This window comes from Mus caroli, unplaced genomic scaffold (assembly GCF_978045245.1).
Source record: "Mus caroli unplaced genomic scaffold, Mus_caroli_1 scaffold_15, whole genome shotgun sequence".
Lineage (NCBI taxonomy): Eukaryota > Metazoa > Chordata > Mammalia > Rodentia > Muridae > Mus > Mus caroli.
The window spans coordinates 65,764,997-65,783,886 of record NW_028227270.1 but is presented as its reverse complement, the minus strand read 5'-3'; the positions used below and the strand labels follow the sequence as shown (position 1 = coordinate 65,783,886).

General features: G+C 49.1%; 3 protein-coding genes across 3 annotated transcripts; 2 read left to right on the top strand and 1 right to left on the bottom strand.

Annotated features, from left to right (window-relative positions):
- Positions 1-1,198: 1,198 nt before the first annotated feature.
- Arl10 (ARF like GTPase 10) lies at positions 1,199-9,003 on the top strand. Its single transcript, XM_021180561.3, has 4 exons — positions 1,199-1,438; positions 1,910-2,108; positions 5,089-5,264; positions 7,034-9,003. Exons 1-4 carry the CDS (start codon positions 1,256-1,258, stop codon positions 7,205-7,207), a joined length of 732 nt encoding a protein of 243 aa, XP_021036220.1. The 5' UTR covers positions 1,199-1,255; the 3' UTR covers positions 7,208-9,003.
- A 1,922-nt stretch (positions 9,004-10,925) lies between these two features.
- Positions 10,926-16,316, bottom strand: Nop16 (NOP16 nucleolar protein). The gene is made up of 5 exons (XM_021180056.3): positions 16,079-16,316; positions 15,881-15,989; positions 14,610-14,679; positions 12,032-12,138; positions 10,926-11,633 (listed from the first exon to the last, which is right to left on the bottom strand). Exons 1-5 carry the CDS (start codon positions 16,183-16,185, stop codon positions 11,490-11,492), a joined length of 537 nt encoding a protein of 178 aa, XP_021035715.1. The 5' UTR covers positions 16,186-16,316; the 3' UTR covers positions 10,926-11,489.
- Positions 16,317-16,419: 103 nt separating this feature from the next.
- On the top strand, positions 16,420-17,368 carry Higd2a (HIG1 hypoxia inducible domain family member 2A). The gene is made up of 2 exons (XM_021180057.2): positions 16,420-16,636; positions 16,943-17,368. The coding sequence occupies exons 1-2, from the start codon at positions 16,483-16,485 to the stop codon at positions 17,107-17,109; spliced, it is 321 nt and encodes a 106-aa protein (XP_021035716.1). The 5' UTR covers positions 16,420-16,482; the 3' UTR covers positions 17,110-17,368.
- Positions 17,369-18,890: the final 1,522 nt, after the last annotated feature.

Below are 18,890 nucleotides of genomic sequence, written 5' to 3'. Positions count from 1 at the left end.
CTTCTATCAAATAAGCAAAATGAACCTCCCCCAAAGAGGTGTTGCTATAGAGATTTTTTTTTTTATAGAGGTATTTTGCCTGCTTGTATATCTGGGCACTGTGGGCATGAGTGTGCATGGTGTTTGCAGAAGCCAGATAAGATCTGTGGTTACAGAACGTTGGGAGCAGCTGTGTGAGTTCTCAGAGTAGAACTCATCAGGTCCTCTGGAAGAGCAACCAGTGCTCTGAACCAGTGAGTCATCTCTACAACTCCGATAGAGGTATTTTTTAAAACTAAGAAACAAAGCCGGGGTGTGGTGGCACACGTCTTTAATTCCCAGCTCTTGGGAGACAGGGGCAGGCGAATTTCTGAGTTCAAGACCAGCCTGGTCTACAGAGTGAGTTCCAGGACAGCCAGGGCTACACAAAGAGACCCTGTCTGGAAAAAACAAAAAACAAAACAAAACAAAAAACCTAAGAAACAAGAAGTCAAAATAGAAGGGGAAGCAGCATAGATATGTAGCCAAAAGTAAGGGGACCCAAAAAGAACAGAGGTTAGGGCACAGAGAAACTGGCTCTCTAAGGAGTGTGTAGTGTGCGTGCTACTTTAAAGAGGCAGGCATAGCTGGACACTGGGACACTCTCCCATTATCCCGCAGACACAGTGAAGTCCAAAGGACTGCTGTAGCTTGGGGCACCATTTTTTTCCGTTTCTCTTCTCTCTGATGCAGTACTTGGAAGCCCTGCAGTCTCTGGGAGTGGCTGACAATGTGATTGCTCTGAACTTTCCTTGCCAGACAGACATTCTTCATTGCTGTGCACAGTAAGCCACCAAAGGTTTGGAGAAACTGCTTCCTTCTGCCATCCCACTGGCATATGATCCCATATAATCAGTTTCGAGATTTCTCTTTTTCTGGTCCTGAGAAATACCCAAGTGACAGATTGGGTTTAAACGCCAAACTAGACTATGGTGCGACCTTGAGCAATTTAATACCTGCTAAGTCTCAGTGTTTCCTTCTCTTGAAGGGACTCAACAGGTCCGCACAGCCTCACTTCTACCACACCGGGCAGGGAGTGGAAGATCCACCCTGGACCGAGCCCCTACTGGGAAAGCCCATCCCACCCTAGTCCCCCTTCCCCACCGCAAGACAGGCGCAGCCTTCGCTGGCAGCGAGCAGTGCATTGTGGGGCTTGTAGTGTGGCGGGGTCCGGCGGGTGGGCGCGGCCACAGCTCCATCTTCCACCGCAGGCTGGTCGGTCTTGCTCCCTGGCCAAATGGCGCCGCGGCCGCTGGGCCCCTTGGTGCTGGCTCTGGGTGGCGCCGCAGCAGTGCTGGGCTCGGTGCTCTTTATCCTCTGGAGAGCTTACTTCGGCCGCAGCCGGGAGCGGCGCTGGGACCGGGGCGAGGCCTGGTGGGGCGCGGACACTGCCCGCCTCCCTCAGTGGGACGAGTGGGAGGTGAGTGCGAGCCGCCGAGGGCTGGGAGGCCTACGCATGCTGTGAGTGCGGAGTGCAAGCGCGAGGGCCCGGGCAGGGCTTCGGGCTCGGTAGCCCCGAGGGCGCGGTAGGAGCCAGCCAGGCGACAGTGCAGTAAGCGCAGTGGCGCCGCCCCGGGGATCCCTGGTAGAGCCCTCATTCCCGGTGCGGATAATCGTGAGATCTTGGGATTGTCTTGGGCTTACTGTTCGTGGAAGCCAAGGATTTACGATGGGAAAAAATGTGCGCGAAATCATGAGGAGTCAAAAAGAAAAGTGAGAGTTTTAGTTTAGGACTCAAAAAGCAGCTCCTGCCCTGCAATGTCAGGCCACAGGTGCCTGCCCCGGGACGCGTGGAGGGCGTGCAGGGGCACCGCCGCGCATTTCGTTGTCCCTAGGGAAGGGAGGGTCAAAAGGGAGGTTGGGGATTGCAGCCTTCGTCTCTGTCCCACAGCCCGAGGACGAGGAAGATGAGCCGGCCTTGGAAGAGCTGGAGCAGCGGGAAGTGTTGGTGCTGGGCTTGGATGGCTCAGGGAAAAGCACGTTCCTGCGCATGCTGGCCGGGAAGCCACCGGTGGAAGGCCACGTCCCCACCTGGGGCTTCAACTCAGTTCGGCTGCCTACCAAGAATTTCGAGGTGGACCTGTTAGAGAGTGAGCAAGAGACACCCTCCCCCTTCTCCCCGTCCTCACTGATGGCCCAGGGCCTAGGTTATTTGGAGATTATCGTACAATGCATTTCTATCTTTTTTTTTTTTTTTTTTTTTTGGTTTTTCGAGACAGGGTTTCTCTGTATAGCCCTGGCTGTCCTGGAACTCACTTTGTAGACCAGGCTGGCCTCGAACTCAAAAATACACCTGCCTCTGCCTCCCAAGTGCTGGGATTAAAGGCGTGCGCCACCACCGCCCGGCGCATTTCTAATCAGGACATTTCCCCTTTATGAAACCCTTCCTGCTTCTCTTCAGGGCACAGGATACAGAACATTCTAACACTTAGGATTCTTCCTTATCCCGTGTCTCCAAATGGTCCACCTACCTTTCACCACACATGCCTTACTAACAGCTAAGGGTTCATATGCCAGGCATTTGACAAACACTGCTTATAAAATACCCCACAAAACTCCACAAAACTGCCATCAGTTAACCTATACGTGTACAAACAGGTTTCCGACAAGTTAGATCAGGAAAGTTTTCCCCCAGTGTTCCAGTGTTCTGGCTGCCTGAAGAGGGCATCGGACCCCCCTATAGATGGTTGTGAGCCACCATGTGGTTGCTGGGGTTTGAACTCAGGACCTCTGGAAGAGCAGTCAGTGCTCTTAACGGCTGAACCACCTCTCCAGCCCCGTGTTCTCTTGCAGCAGGTCCTCCCGGCCCTCAGGAAGGGGACCTGTTTCTTACCTGTTCTTTGCATGCATCTCTCTGCTTGGAACACTTGACAAACTACTACCACTCATTCTGAGCTATAGTGTCTTTTCTTCCATAAGTTGGGGTTTTGTCATTTGTTTGAGATCGTCTCATGGCATTGAGGCTGGTCTTGAACACTCGAACCTTCCTTCTCCACCATCTGAGTGCTAGGGTTACAGGTACACACGGCCACAACCAAGCCTCAAGTGTGATTTGTGAATGACATCTTTTGAAGCTTACCTTTGAAGTCTGGCCTCTGCCTGACTCTGGTCCCCTCCTGCTGCAGGATTTGTCACATCACCCTCTGTCCCTGATGAGGAACACTGTGGTCACAGATCCATTTCTGGCCCAAAGGCTCAGCCCTCCAATACATACCCGAGGGGACTTATTGAGTGAGTGGTCTGAGAGGTGACTGAGGAGCCCTACCTGCAGATGTAGGATCCTTGGGATTTTGGACTTCCCCACCTGGGTCTAGCCTCAACTCTGAGGAGTTAGGAGGGACTTTGAGGCACAGGACTAAAACTGTGAAGCCCAGGTGTGCTTATTTAAGCACTAGGGATAGAGTTGAGCTTTGAGAGCTGAACTCTTAGCCTGAGTGGGTCTCGTTCTTCTGTTCTTAAGCATTTGTGATCTGGTCAGGCCTGGCCATACCTTTTCTCCCAGGTCGGAGCAAACATTGATCTTTACTTAGGACTGCCCATCAAGCTCTCTCTGTCTCTTCTGGAGCCAAAGGACAGGAATTCAGTGATTGCCTGACAGAAGGAGTGTTCACTTTCCCACCCAAGTGAGGTGTTCTCACATGCCCGTGTTCTGACAGACATCAGGATTCAGACCCAAATGGCTGTCAGGCCTGTTGGTTCACACCTGTAATCCCAGCCCTCAGGAGGCGGTGGCAGGAAAGCTGTCAATCAAGTCACAACAGTCCCCTCACGTGGTCTCAGCATCGTGGCTTGGGGATCAGCTGAGAATGCACACTGTGGCAGAACTGGCAAGGGAGCACATTTATTACTGGCAACACCTTCCTTAGTGCACCACCTAGGAAATCGGATGTATCGGTTCTGTCCACCGTGCACTTGCTTAGCCTGGCCTACTCCGACTGCTGCTGCCTGCTTCAAGCCCCTTTCGTCTCTCCCATCTAGAACTACAGTTGCTCCCTTGCAGATCGTCCCACGGAGTCAGCAACTGGTATCTTTCCGAAACATGGTCTGGACCCTTGACGTCCGGCTTCCGCCTTTTCTCTTCTCTCTCTCTCTCTGGAGGTCCCTAGCTTGCCATGCTTTCCCTTTCGCGCATTCGTGGAGCTTGTCCTTTGCACTGCCCGAGATTATTATTCTTCCCGTGGCTAGCTCCTCATCCTCCTCTCCGCTCACATCCAGCCTCCTTGAGGAGACATTTCCAGATCGCCCAACCCAAGTCCAGCCGCAGACACCGGCCACTTCCCCTTGTTTTCCCTTGGTTTTGATTCCGTACTTTTCTAGAATATGTCTTATCTGGTTGCCTGATCCATTCTGGCTAGGGAGGGAGTTCCTTGAGAGCCGGGACTCCAGCCTGCTCGTTTCCCTTTACCCAGCACCCAGGTGAGTGCTTGGCACCTGGTAAGCACTCAGTAAGTATTTGATGAGTGCCTACTGTGTGCCAAGACATTGTGCTGAGGCTTTTGGGGGATTTAGAGTGGAGAGAGAGAGAAGCAGAACCGGATTGGGGTGCAGGGTAGCCAAGGGGAACTGAGCAGAGGGGCAAAGAGGAACAGAAAGGCAGCCCAGGCGCGGGTGGACACTGTGGCTAATGTCGTTTGGCACGACTCTGTACAGTGTTCCCGAGGGAGGGAGAGGAAGGGATGACAAGCCTGAGTGGGGACTGAGTTGGGGGTAGTGGTACACTGGCAAGGCATGGGACTCTAGCTTTTCTAGGCTTAGGATCCAGGGTTTCCCATCAGTTATCACTGACCAGGGAGGGAGCTAGGAACTGATAAGAGGCAAGGAAGCCCAGCAACTACCGCCCATGCACGCCCATGCAGCCGGTGCCTTTGGGGGTCTGCTGAGACCTCTTTGTTCAGTAAGAGACTGGTACACTAGGGTAGCGCCCTCTCAGGATATCTGACTGGCTCTGGGCTGTGGCAGCTTCTTTGTCCCTGACTAGTGGACCCTTAGGAACCGGAAGTGGGTTGGGGCTATGGGCAGAGCCATGCTACAGGGAGCTCTGCTCTGAGCTGACCCTTGGCCTCTCTTCAGTTGGTGGCAGCCAGAACCTGCGCTTCTACTGGAAGGAGTTTGTCAATGAGGTGGACGTGCTGGTGTTCATGGTGGACTCGACTGACCGGCTAAGGCTGCCCTGGGCTCGGCAGGAGCTGCAGAAACTGTTGGACAGGGATCCGGATCTGCCTGTTGTTATAGTGGCCAACAAGCAGGTGAGTGCTGTGGGAGGTGAGCCAGTTGGTCTTCTCACAGATGCCTGGACATAGGATTGGACGGCATAACCAGCCAGTGCCTGACATACTGTCCCCGCCCTCCCCTTTCCACTTTATCCTTCCCTCCTGTTTCTTTCCTCAGTCTTGTGTTACCCTTTAGAGATGTGATGCCAGCCGCAGTTTTCAGTACTTTATTTTCCTGGATTTTTTGAGACATCTGTCTTGAATACTTTATGCAGCCCAGGCTGGCTGGAACTCATAATTCTGTCCCTAAGTTCTGGGATTATAGGCGTGCACCACCACACCTCCCTTAAATGACATTATTGGCCTTATGCAAGGTATACAATACTGTTTCCGCTTTATAGTTGGGGCCGCCACAGCTCAGGGTGTTTGTAGTCTCCACGGGGACATAGAGGATGGTGGAGCTGGGATGCCTGCACTGAGCTGAGAAGTGCGGTACATTAAGTAATAGTAGGAGCACAATGTTCAGGCACCTTGTGAACACCTGACAGCCATCACCCCGCTTCTGCCCCGCTACACCCCATGATAAGCTCTGTTGTTTCTTAAAAAAAAAAAAAAGATTTATCCATTTATTTTATGCATATGAGTCCACTGTAGCTGTCTTCAGACACACCAGAAGAGGGCATCAGATCCCATTACAAATGGTTGTGAGCCATCATGTGGTTGCTGGGAATTGAACTCTGGAAGAGCAGTCAATGCTCTTAGTGAGCACTGAGCCAAATCTCCAGCCCCAATGGTGTTTTCTTAGAGCCTCAAAAGTACCCAGGGCACTGAACTGTTAGACCATTATAATTGACAACTGATAGTTTATGGCATTTTGAACCGACAGGAGGTGTCTCCGTTACTTACCTGAGTTATCTCAGTTACTTGTTGTAAAGAGACATCTTGACTGAGGGGACTTACAAGAGAGTGTATTGCTGGCTCACAGTTTTAGTTTTGAAACCTTGAAGATATGCCTACACTTTTCCCTACAAATCCATATGTCCATCCCAAGCAGTTCTACTGACCTTGGATCAAGCATTCAGAACTGTGAGCCTGTGGGGGCCATTTTCATTCAAACCAGGTACAGGAGGCAACTGAGGGGTCTTACCATGGAAGAATTGCTCCAGGAATCCCGAACTAATGATGAACTTTAAAGGGATCAGCTACAGTATCTAGTAGCCTTTTTTCTCTTTCCCCAACCCCAGATTGTCTGGGAGTTACCCCACCGTATACTCTTACATTGTAGGCATAAGACAGAGTAGGGATTCCAGAAGGTTCAAAAGTGTGGTCATTAGGCAGGCGGATTTCTGAGTTTGAGTCCAGCCTGGTCTACAGAGTGAGTTCCAGAACAGCCAGGGCTACCCAGAGAAACCCTGTCTCGGAGGGGGGGTGGGGGTGAAGTGTGGTCATTAGTGTGACCTTGGAACCTAAATCTGCTATTTATCATCGTGAGGAGCTAAATGACATCACTGAGCCAGCTTCCTCATTAGTTAAGTGGACCCTGAGAACCAAGGACTTGGTAGGCAGATACCATCTTGGTGCCTAACAAGGGCTGTTTCTTGTGACATTGATGGATTGCTCCATGAAAAACGGGTGCCACAAAATGATGGAGGGCACCGAATTTCTTCCACAGGATCTAGAGGCACCTCCTGGGATTTGGGGTCCAGAGTAGTTGCTGAACATGTATGTCTGTTATGGCTGACAAGGGTGGTATCACACTGGGAATGGTCTGACAGCCATGCTGTGCTGGCTTGTGTTCACTGCAGGACCTGAGCGGGGCCATGAATATGGTGGAGCTGCAGCAGGAGCTGGGCCTCCTTGCTAGTTATAACCAGAGGGAGGTTTTCCTCTTGGCAGCCAGCATTGCCCCTGCAGAATCTGGCTTTGGGGAACCCGGCACTGTGCAAATCTGGAAATTGCTCTTGCAGCTTCTCTCCTAAGCTGAACCCACCTGCCTGCTGCCCAGCCTTGGAGACCACAGTTCTGCCTTCTCCCACATCGTTGTTGCTAGCCTAGGCCTTGGGCAGGAGCATCATAGCAACGCTTCCTCTCTCCCTCAAGAGCAAGGCCAAGTCTGTGCAGAAGCCTTCCCGGTGAAGTAGATGTGGGGCTGAGGCAGGGAGGATGCCGTAGTGTAGCTCCAGCTTGCCTTGCCTTCCTGCAGTGTGATGCTCAGCAGGCTCAGTGCCCCTCCCTGCAGGTCCCACTGCTTACAGAGCAGTGTGGATATCACAGGTACTTCTGAGCCTTCGTCTCCCGTCTCATGGTTCACTCCTGGTAATGTCGTACATTTACCATGTGGAAAGGTTCTGGGTACAGCACAGCAAGTCCTTGCTCCTAGTCCTTCATTATCCTCCAGCCCCTGCTCGCTCTGTCTGTGGCCTTGTGTTCCTGCCTTTCTAGTCCCTGGGGCCATTATTTTCAAAGGGAGATGATTTCCATGTTTTTTTTTCTAAACGCCATCCCTGGCAGTGCCAAACCTGAAAACCTTAGCAGAGAGTCTTCTCGACACCTCCCCACTGTTACTATGACCTGGCCTTGCCAGCCTTTATTGACCACAAAGTGCAGTTCACTGAACAGGGTGAAGGGTGGTTTTGCCCAGGTCTGGAGACAACCTGCTGCTTTTGTACTAACTGTGCCAACGCCATGTTTACACAAGTCTAGAGAAGGAAGGAGCCCGAGTCCTGGAACAAGACTGGAGCTGGGGGGTGGGGGTGGGTCAGCCTCAGAATGGCATTTTATTTATTTATTTATGTATTTATCAAAGGAATGGGCCAAAGTTCTAGGTTCTGTTTCTAGGTGCTGTAATGAAAACCCTAGGAGACTGTCAGAAAAGCTGAAGCTTTGAGAACTGTTTGGAATTACGGTTGAGATTAGGTAACCTATAACTGTCCATGGAGACACAGGACTGTAGTTTTCCCCTCTCCCAAACTGGCCTTGAGACCATAACTGGAAGCAAGTACCTCAAGGAGACCTAGTACTCATGGTCCAGGACTTAGGACAGGACTAGAAGAGCCATCAGAATGACTCTTCCTGTGCCCACGGCGGGCACATCACCAAGCCTTCTGGGACCATTTATTTGCCAGCCAAAAACCGACTGAAATTCTGTATTCTCTGAAGTGAACATTCCATGACCCTGGTGCAGGCAAAAAAGCCTCGGTCTGCCAGGGACACTGAATGACAACAGCACTGTTGTTTGAGACAGTGTCACTCTCTAGCTCAGGCTGGCCTTGAATTGGTGGCACTTGTCCTTCCTCAGCCTCCCGTGCTGGGATTATAGGAAGCACTGTGCTATCATGCCTGACGTTCAGTCTGCTGTTTGAGAATCACTGTGCTGTCTGCCAGTTGCCCAACATACAGCCCGGGAAGTGGAAAGCATCCTCGTTAACGTGAGCACAATCATCAGAAGGGGGGCGTGCTGTGCCCTTGGACTCCAGCCTACGAGAACAGAATTACTACAGGACAAATCACTCTCATTACAAGTGATTGTCCTGCTTTTGTATTAAATATTTAAAGAATGACTAGGATTTTAAAGTAGTTGAAATTTTGTTGGATATTGTATGTCTGTTCTGAGGATTCCACCTCTCCCCAGTGCTAAAGCTTACCTTACAACCAGACTTATTGAGAGAATTCCTTTTTTCTAACTGAAAGACCTTTGTCTAATGAGTTTCATCATGTACAACTGTCATATTGTCCAAGGGGCAGGGGGGTGTTAAGAATAAAAAATTTCACTGTGTCTCCTGAAGTGACTTTACTTGAGGCTAGACCTATGATCCCAGCTACTTTGGAGAAGGCACAGTTGAGGTCTACCTGGTTTACAAAGTGAGTTCAAAAGCAGCCTGGACAATCAGGCTGGATCAGTAGGTAAAGCCTGATGACCGGAGTTTGATCCTCGGGACCCATATAAACGTGGGTAGAGAGGACTGACCCCTCAAGGCGGGCTTCCCAGTGCTAGAAAACAAACACTCTCGGGGCACTCTGTACCTACACTGGTTTAGGAGGAACTATCAACACAAGCCAGCTGCAGGACGATGACAGCCACTCCTGCCACAGGGCCAGACCTCAGACTTTGATTCAGGTCTTGGCAGATACTTTACTCCTCAACCTCAGAGGCCAAAGTCCTTTCTGGCAATCAACTTTCTCCTGCCCGGATACCTGGAAGATGACACTCTCCAGTCCATGAGCTAGCAGCACGGCGCCAACAAGGACAACTTATAAAGTGGAGTGTCACCAGCTCTCTATGGTGAAGTAACAATAAATGCCAGAATGGGTCTGTTCAGGGCATCGTCCTCATCCTGAGGATGGCTGATGCTTACAGTTCCTCAGACAGTGAGTTCCAGTCCCTGACCCCCTGACCTTTGGGACAGTGACTTAACGCCGCTTTTTATCCCTCAGAAAGGGATCTAGCTGATGGGCCCAGAAACCAACTCAAAAGGCTTCTGCCAGCTGGGCAAAATGGGCAAGCCTTTAATCAAAGGACTCAGGCAGATGGACCCCCTGAGTTGAGTTAGAGGCTAGCCTAGTCTACATAGAGTTTCAGGACAGCCAGAGCTACATAGACCATCTCCCCAAAAAAAAAAAAAAATTCTTCTGCCTCCATGCCTAGGCCTTGGAGGCAGCCCAAGTATATGCCTTGTGCCAAACACTATAGTCCCTTGTCCAGAAGCTCAGTTGGGCAAGGACATCAGGAAAAATTAAAGGCACCGTGGATGAGAGTGTAGCTCAGCAAGAAAGCTTGCACAGGTGTTTCATCTCCAGCAACTGCAGAATAGACAGCTCTGGCTATGAAGTTTACATGCCCTGGGAGCAAGGAAGATGGCAGTGATGGCTTCTAGAAGCTGGCAACCAAATTCTGTAAACAAGTTGAGGGAACTTCTAGCCAATGACACAAACTTGGATTCTGTAGAGGGCAGAAGACACAGAGGCAAATGATGAGTCCACACTAGGCCCTAAGGGCTGCTCCAGGGACTTGGGAGATTCTAGGGCCTCTTATACTATAGGAAGGATGAACTGCTATCTTCAGAACAGATTTGATGTCACCCCACACCCACTTTGGACACCTGACCTGTTTCCCTATAACAAAAGTGCATCTTACCAAATGTCATAGGCAATGTATAAAATATGCTTTTCAAGAGCGCTGAAGATACAATACACACAATTGTAGGTTTTTACATCATTCATAGTTGAGGTTAGTTAGGCCTTAAAATGCCCAGCTCAAACCCCTTGCCCGTGATCCTGTTACAGAATAGGTATCACATTCTCAGGCCACTGATTGCAAGAGGCCTGCCACAGAAGATGGCCATGCCGTGGAAAGCCTAGTAGTGGCACACAGTAGAGTAGTACAAGCAGTCTGCCAGTCCCAGATGGCAGGTTTGGGCCCCTGATGTTTGATTTAAGCCATGGCCAACAAAAGCAATCCACAGTGAGCAGAGACCTGGCTCCTTACCGTTCCTTCTATGTCAGCCCAGGCTTCCCGGAAAGCCTCTGGAGGAAACCGAGACTAGGAGCACTGACTAGGAAGAAGGCAAGGCAGTGCCTACAAAAGCCCAGGACTGCAGTACCTGCTGTTGAGCTGATAATCCATCTCCGCTCGCTAATAAGATTAGCTTTCCCCGGGACAACTCCAGAGCTTAGCTGGGCACAGTAAACACAAAAATATTACACAAGTGTGCCTTTAATCCCAGCTAGGGCTACACCGAGAAGCCCAGTCACAAACAAACAAACAAACAAAAAAAAAACCCCACCTAATCATGTTACATGGGTAAAATATTCCTTTATCATGTACAGAACGCGCTGAGACAGAGCATCCCTCTGAAAAGAAACAGCAGGCCCCGGCTTTCTGTAGCCTCCCAACAGAACACAAACCATGGCCTTGAAAGAGTTCCTTCTCCTCCAGGTGGTGGTGGCACACGCCTTTAATCCCAGCACTTGAGAGGCAGAGGCAGGTGGATCTCTGTGAGTTCAAGGGCAACCTGGTCTACATAGAGTTCTAGGACAGCTAAGGCTATTAGAGAGACACTTTCTCTCAAAAAAACAACAAAACAAAATGAAGAGTTCCTTCTCCAGAAGGAAGGGGGAGGGGGCGGGGGAGACAGACAGTGTGCATGTAAGACCCGATTCCACAGGACTTAGCCAGCATCACTGATGCTCCACGCCCCTTGCCTTACAGCCTGGCTTTGGTTTCGTTGGTCCAGCAGACCTAGGTCTGGGGGTGTGCCCCACTCAGTCTACCTCCATCTTCTTACTCTGCAGGGAATCGATGAAGGCTTGCCACTCCGTTGGGTAAAAGCGCTTATAGACATTGATCTTATTCCGGATCTGTTTTGGGGTGTCTTGGTAGTAATTCTTCTCGTCCCGGGCCATGGCCTATAAAGGAAGGACAGACAACATGTGGAGGGATACACAGGCAGACGCTCAAATCCAAATCCTAGCACTGCCTAATTGGAGTGTGCCACTTCCAATCTATCCCTGGGGTCCAGCTCTCTCACTTCAGAAGCCATTAGAGGGCTGGAGCTGGTTCAGCGGCTGCTCTTAGAGAGGACCCAAAACAGTTCATAGCCATCTATAATTCCAGTCCTAAGGGATCCAATACCCTCTTCTGACCCACACAGGTATCAGGCACACATGTAGTGGACGTACACATAGGCAAAACACAAACATAAAGACGTCTTTAGACTTTTTCTCCTCTTGTTTCTAGTCAGTTGCAGACAGTCCAGTGAGTTTCCCTACAAGTCCGAGTATTCTTCCTGGCGGGCAGAACTCACCTTGTAGTCCTCCCCGTGATTCTCCACCATGTACCGAACATAGTCAACGAGGTCCCGAGACAAGGTATTTCCTTTCTTCTCTGGGAGGCTGGCTTCTGCCTCCAAGTCTGAGGGAAGAGAAGCCAGGAAACGGAATGAGGACTTCCCGTTTGTATTATGTGCGCTGCCCAAGCACCTATCCATCCAATCCCATGTCACAAGACTTGTTGGACAGCAGCACTTTCCCAAGTCCAAAGCTAGAACTCACGTTCTCAGGCCCTAGAATCCCAAAGCCTACCTCCTACCCATCAGCGTGGCAACTCCTGAAAACCAGCTCTCAAGTTGTGATTTAAAATGAAAACCACTACGCTTACCAATTTTACTCAGTGTCAGGCCCCAGGGGCAGCAAGATGGGAAGTAGGATTGTGTCCAGCTCCACTACGAACACAAAGTCTCTTCTTGATGTATTATGCCAGCATTTGAAATGGGAAGGTCAGAATTGCTCAACACTAGGGCCGCGGGGTTAGACCCAGGTACAGCACCTGTACATGTGAAGGTAGAATCCTGACCATGGACCAAATCATTGTTATACTTTTAAAACAGGTAGGAGGGGGCTGGAGAGCTGGCTCAGCTGTTAAGAGCACTGACTGCTCTTCCAGGGGTCCTGAGTTCAATTCCCAGCAACCACATGGTGGTGCCTCACAACCATCTATAATGGGATCCAATTCCCTCTTCTGCTGTGTCTGAAGACAGCAACAGTGTACTCACACACATAAATAAATATATTTAAGACAGGTAGGAAGTACCAGTACTAAAGCAAGCCGATCTCAAGTTCATAGTTAGCCTCAGCTAAATTACAAGACAGTGTTTTAACAAATGAAACCCACAGGTGGGAGGGGGGGTGTTGAGATGGCTCAGCGGTTAAAAGCAATGACTGCTCTTCCAAAAGTCCTGAGTTCAAATCCCAACAACTACATGGTGGCTCACAACCATCTGTAATGAGATCTGACGTCTTCTTCTGATGTGTCTGAAGACAGCTACAGTGTACTTACATATAATAAATAAATCTTTAAAAAAACAAAACAAAAAACAAATGAAACCCACAAATAAAAGAAAAATAAAAGCCAGTCAGAATTCGAGTACAGCTCAGGAGCAGAGCATGCTTTCATGCTAATTCAGTCTCCAGGACGGCAAGGAGAATAAACGCTAGGCAAATGGGCAAAACACAGAAATGATGTGGTCAGAACCAATCTAAGCATGAAGAACTAAAACTTCTTACAGTCAAAACCATCTCTGACCTGGTGGTTGGACAGTCCCAGCTTTGCAAAAACAATGTCAGGGCTGTATTATGTAGCAGTGTGAATATATGTACCAACACACTTGTACTTTTTTTTTCAAGGCAGTGTTTTTCAATGTAGCCCTGGCTGTTCTGGAACTTGCTCTGTAGACCAGGCTGTCCTTCAACTCACAGAGATCTACCTGCCTCTGCCTCCCAAGTATTTGGATTAAAGGTGTGTGCCACCACTGCCAGGCCAGAACTGTACATTTTAAAAGGGCCAAGAAGGTAAATTTTATGTAATTCTTTCAGCTACAATGTAAATCTTAGAAAAATTCTTACAGGTGCCTTTAACACCAGAATTTAAGAGACGGAGGTAGGTTGTTCTTTGCGAGTTCAAGGACAGCCAGGGTAACATAGACTACATCTAAAAGAAAAAAACAAAAACAAACAAACAAAAAACAAACACAATTATGTTTACCACCTTAAGTATATGTGGCTGTGAATATTTCCAGAAGGGTGTAGGTCCCCACGTTGAACTGTCGAAAATTCTAATGTGAACCAGCCAAATAGAAGACTCAAAATAATTTCATGTCTATTCAAATCAGGAGATGTGAAAAAATAAAATCACCTGAATGGAGGTATGGCTATAAGGCTGAGTGTGCACTTAGCATTCAAGAGGCCCAGGGTTCAATTTCCAACACACAAATAAAAAATAACAAGGGGCTGGAGAGATGGCTAAGAGCACTGACTGCTCTTCCAGAGGGCCTGAGTTCAATTCCCAGCAACCAGGTGGTGGCTCACAACCATCTGTAATGGAATCCGATGCCCCCTTCTGGTATGTCTGAACACGCTACAGTGTACTCATATACATACAATCAAAATAAATAAATTAATTAAAAAAAAACACACACAACAAACCTACAACAGGTAGGGAAAAGGTTAGGCAAGGAATATTCTCTTTCCTGCAGGGTGTGGGCCACTCTCCACAGCAGGAACACATGGGGAATAAATGTATCAGTGGGCAGGCTAAATGACAGGCCAATGTCATGAGAAGCTGGGCACAAGCCTGAGACGTTCTTCTTCATCCTTTCAGACACCCAGTTCTAGCTTGTATGAGCGTCTACTACCTTAGTTTATACATTGAAATCTCATCAACATTAGCTGGGAGACAACTCAGCCTGGGCACAGTACTACTTGTGAGCCCTGGACTTCTTCGTCTCTCTCTCTGAATCTGGGCTCTCTGGCTGTAGAGTGAAGAGACAGAGTGCCTTTTCTACATGAGAGAGGACAGGACGGTAGAAGAACACAGCCCACACTCACCATTTACCACATAGGGCTTCCGGACCAGATCCCGGGGTCGCTCTTCCGTGTCTACCTCCATGGCCTTTACCTGTAAAGAACAGGTTTGAGACCAACAGACAAGCACCTTTGGTCAGAGTTTGACTAACGTTAGGGAAGGACATTCCCTATAGAAACACAACTATGTTTTGTATCAGAAAATCCTTGCCCAACGTCAACTAGAACCAGATCACACCACACACAGTATGTTCATGCTCACACTCACATGTCACACCACACACGGTATGCTCATGCTCACACTCACATGTCACACCACACATGGTATGTTCATACTGTCACATATCACACCCACAGTAATGTTTTTAACAAGCAATTCATCTTTCTGCCTTTATCTATGCTTTCCTTACTCTGCTGTGTAGTAACACCACAAAAACCATGTGCATGAAGAGCGTTTTATAAGTTACAGGGAGCCATGTCCGATAGCTTCTCCATGGGGAGGACTTACCTGACAGTGCTTAGTTATAGTTTTACTAAAAAAAAACTCTTTTTTTTTTTTTTTTTTGGTTTTTTTCGAGACAGGGTTTCTCTGTATAGCCCTGGCTGTCCTGGAACTCACTTTGTAGACCAGGCTGGCCTCGAACTCAGAAATCCGCCTGCCTCTGCCTCCCAAGTGCTGGGATTAAAGGCGTGCGCCACCACCGCCCGGCTTTTTTTTCTTTTTTTTTTTTTTTTTTTTTTAAAAAAAAACTCTTGGGGTAAGCCGTGGCGTGGTGGCTCACGCCTTTAATCCCAGCACTTGGGAGGCAGAGGCAGGCGGATTTCTGAGTTCGAGGCCAGCCTGGTCTACAAAGTGAGTTCCAGGACAGCCAGGGCTATACAGAAAAACCCTTTCTCGAAAAAGAAAAAGAAAAAAAAAAAAAAAAGCCAAAACCTCAAGCTCTGGGGAGTCACAGACAGAAAAAGATACATTCTAGAAAATTCCACCGACCCGAGAAGAAATGGTAAGCAGAGGAGGGGGCGTGAATGAAGGAGGTCGTTAAGAGTCTTTGACCAGAATTAGTGCAAGCAAAATGACTTTATCACAAATATGGGAAGTGTGTGTGTGTCTGTGTGTGTGTGTGTGTGTGTGAGAGAGAGAGAGAGAGAGAGAGAGAGATCAAGAGATCAAGAGAGAGAGAGAGAGAGAGAGAGATCAAATCCTGAAACTCTGCTCAGTGAATGAACGTCAGGTGGGAAGGAAAATAGGAAGCGGCTAGTGTGGAGATGAGGAAAGTGCCTTGCGTTATCAGTACCTTCTTCTTACGGAGGGGAACCGCCTTGTTGGGGTCCATGGCCAACCCCATCTCCGCCAGGTTCTGCCGCACGGATTTGGTGTGGTCCCAGGCATGTCGGATGTGGGAACTAACGTCAAAGAGAGAGATCGAGATCGAGATTCTGTCACCTCACCGTGGATCCCAGCCCAGGCCCCCACCTCCAAACTGGCCCCTCACCACTCGATCCGTGGCGCTGCCTTCCGACGAGCATTCCGGTTCAGACGCTTTCGGTTGACGTTGTAACCGAACTTCTGCCTCCGAGTCTTTCCCTTAGCCTTGGGCATCTCGCTAACTGCCCCAACAGCAGCTCAAACTCTAGAAATAGCAGCTCAAACTCAAGAACCAAGCTCTCAGAGCCGCGTGTTAATAGTCTCCGTCCACCCGTGCGCGCAAGGATTCCTGGGAAATGTAGTTTTAGTATTAGTGCCTCCACATTCACTTACTACAACTCCCAGAAAGCAACGGGCAATGGCGCCTGCGTGCTACACTCAGCAAGCTATTTCCCCGCCCCGTAGTGACCTCATCAGAAGGCGGGGTCCGGTGTCCGGATTTGTGTCCTACCTATTTCTGTGCTGGTGGGTATGGCAGCTCCCGGTCCTGTGAGTCCAGAGGCGCCTTTTGATCCGTCCAAGGCCCCAGTTATCGAGGGCTTCAGCCCCACGGTCTACTCCAACCCAGAGGGCTTCAAAGAAAAGTTTATTCGCAAGACCCGTGAGAACCCAATGGTGCCTATAGGTAAGTGTGTGCTGTAGGAACGGAAGACCGAGAGGACAGCGGTTTCGTAGGGAAAGGAAATAGGGTTGGATCAAGTAAATCTGGGGTTTGGGAAGGGGAGCGGACCAGAGGTGTGACGAAATGACGGTGCGGGGGGGGGGGTGTGACTGAAACGAATCGGAATGCATTGCGGGGTTTGGGACTAGATGAAGCCGACTCTAGAACTGCCCTCCTCTTGTGGCTCTGGGAAAGCGGGAACGGGCTACATCCTTAAGGGACCTGCAGGACCGGACCTGTTGCCTCCCGCGTGTGTTGTCCTCTCCCCAGGCTGTCTGGGGACGGCGGCTGCCCTCACCTATGGCCTTTACTGCTTCCACCGCGGCCAGAGCCACCGATCCCAACTCATGATGCGCACCCGGATCGCCGCACAGGGTTTCACGGTCGTAGCCATCTTGTTGGGGTTAGCGGCATCTGCTATGAAGTCTCGAGCCTGAGTGTGGCCGGGTCTTAAAGCTCCATGGAAACCATTACAAAACCCAGAAACAACAGACATCCCTGTCAGACTTGCTCCCTCCGTTTCAAACAGGACCTTATTGTCATTTGGGTGAGGAAGTGGCCGATTTTGTGACTGATTTGCGCTTCCACCGCTCCCCCCTCCCGCTCCCAAAATCCCAGGTTCGTTTCAGTTGGGTTGCATGCTTCTATTTGTGATGCGTCCCCTTAATTACTTAATAAAAGCTTATTACACTTGTATGTGATGAATTATTTCTTAATCTCATTCCTACGATCAAAACCATGATTTTTCTTTTAAGTTTTTAAGAAGGAACAGGCAGTCAGTAGGATTGGTCTTTAAAAATCAGCTAGGTCTGACAGTGCATGCCTATAGCCTTAACTATTCTGAAGGTTGAGGGAGAAGAATCTTGCCTGACTACGCATGACTTCAAGAGTTCAAGATCGCCCGGCAGTCATGCCTTTAATCCCAGCGCTTGGGAGGCAGAGGCAGGTGGATTTCTGAGTTCGAGGCCAGCCTAGTCTACAGAGTGAGTTCCAGGAGAGCCAGGGCTATACAGAGCCTGTCTCGAAACCCTGTCTCAAGAAAAAAAAAAAAAAAAAAAAAAAAAGTTCAAGATCACTCAGTAGAGTAACTTAGACTCTGTATCATTTAAAATGGCCTGAGGTTACAGCTCAGCAGTACAGTACATAGTGATTGTGAGGCCCGAGGTTTATTCTCCAGTTGTGAAAGAGGAGCCTAGTGCTATCCAAACTTTCCTTGTCACTGTCAAGTTACTTGGGGCACTGGTTAACCCAAATGTTCATTCTTGGGATTCTAATTCAGTGAGCTGTTTGATGTAATATGGGAACGTTTGCCAGCAATTTCCAAGTTTCTGTAGCCTGTAGATGAGGCATGTCATGGTCCTGTTGTGAGTCAGGATGTTCAAACACACACCACCACCATTCTTTGACTACTTCTCTTACTCCAGTGCAGCCTCCTCTGAGACCCTCCACTCTGCTGATCTCTTTACCACTTCAGCTTTTGACACAGAGGTCTCAAAGGCATTTGTGATCTGTAGTCACTGTGTTGCTTTGAGGAACTGAATCCTCCCATGGGTCACCCTGCCCCTCTGAATATCTCCTTAAGGGGAAAGGGAAGAAAGTAAAGATACATTTCTTGGGCCCTGACATGTTTTCGATCTCTGAGTGGAAGGTCCGTGACTAGAGCTAGGTGTTTGTATCTCCATCATGATCTTAACCACAGGCATATTGCCAGTGTGGAACACTGCATTGTGAAGCCCTCAGGATGCAAGAACAGGGCATAAGGAGCTGAAGATGGTGTTGTATTTAAAGGTAATGTCCACCTAGTGTTATGATGCCCCCACCCCCCTAAAATACATTTAAAAGTTGAACTAACTCCAACTCTTAATTTTTTAGGCCTTATTTGGCAATAGGGACTTTACAGCCATGACCATCAATAGTTAAAATAGCCTTTAAGGTGGGCTTTAATCCAGTAATACTGGTATCCATTGTTTTAAAATTTATTTAGGAGTTCTCTCCCCCTCCCCACCCCTCTCTCTGCATGTACACACGCATGCCAGAAGAGGGTGTCAGATCCCATTACAGATGGTTTTAAGCTTCTAGTTAGTTGCTGGGCATTGATCTCAGGACCTCTGGAAGAGCAGCCAGTGCTCTTAACTGCTGAACCATCTATCTAGCCCCTCGTATCCATATTTTAAAAAAAGAAGATTGACAGCCAGAGCTATACAGAGAAACCCTGTCT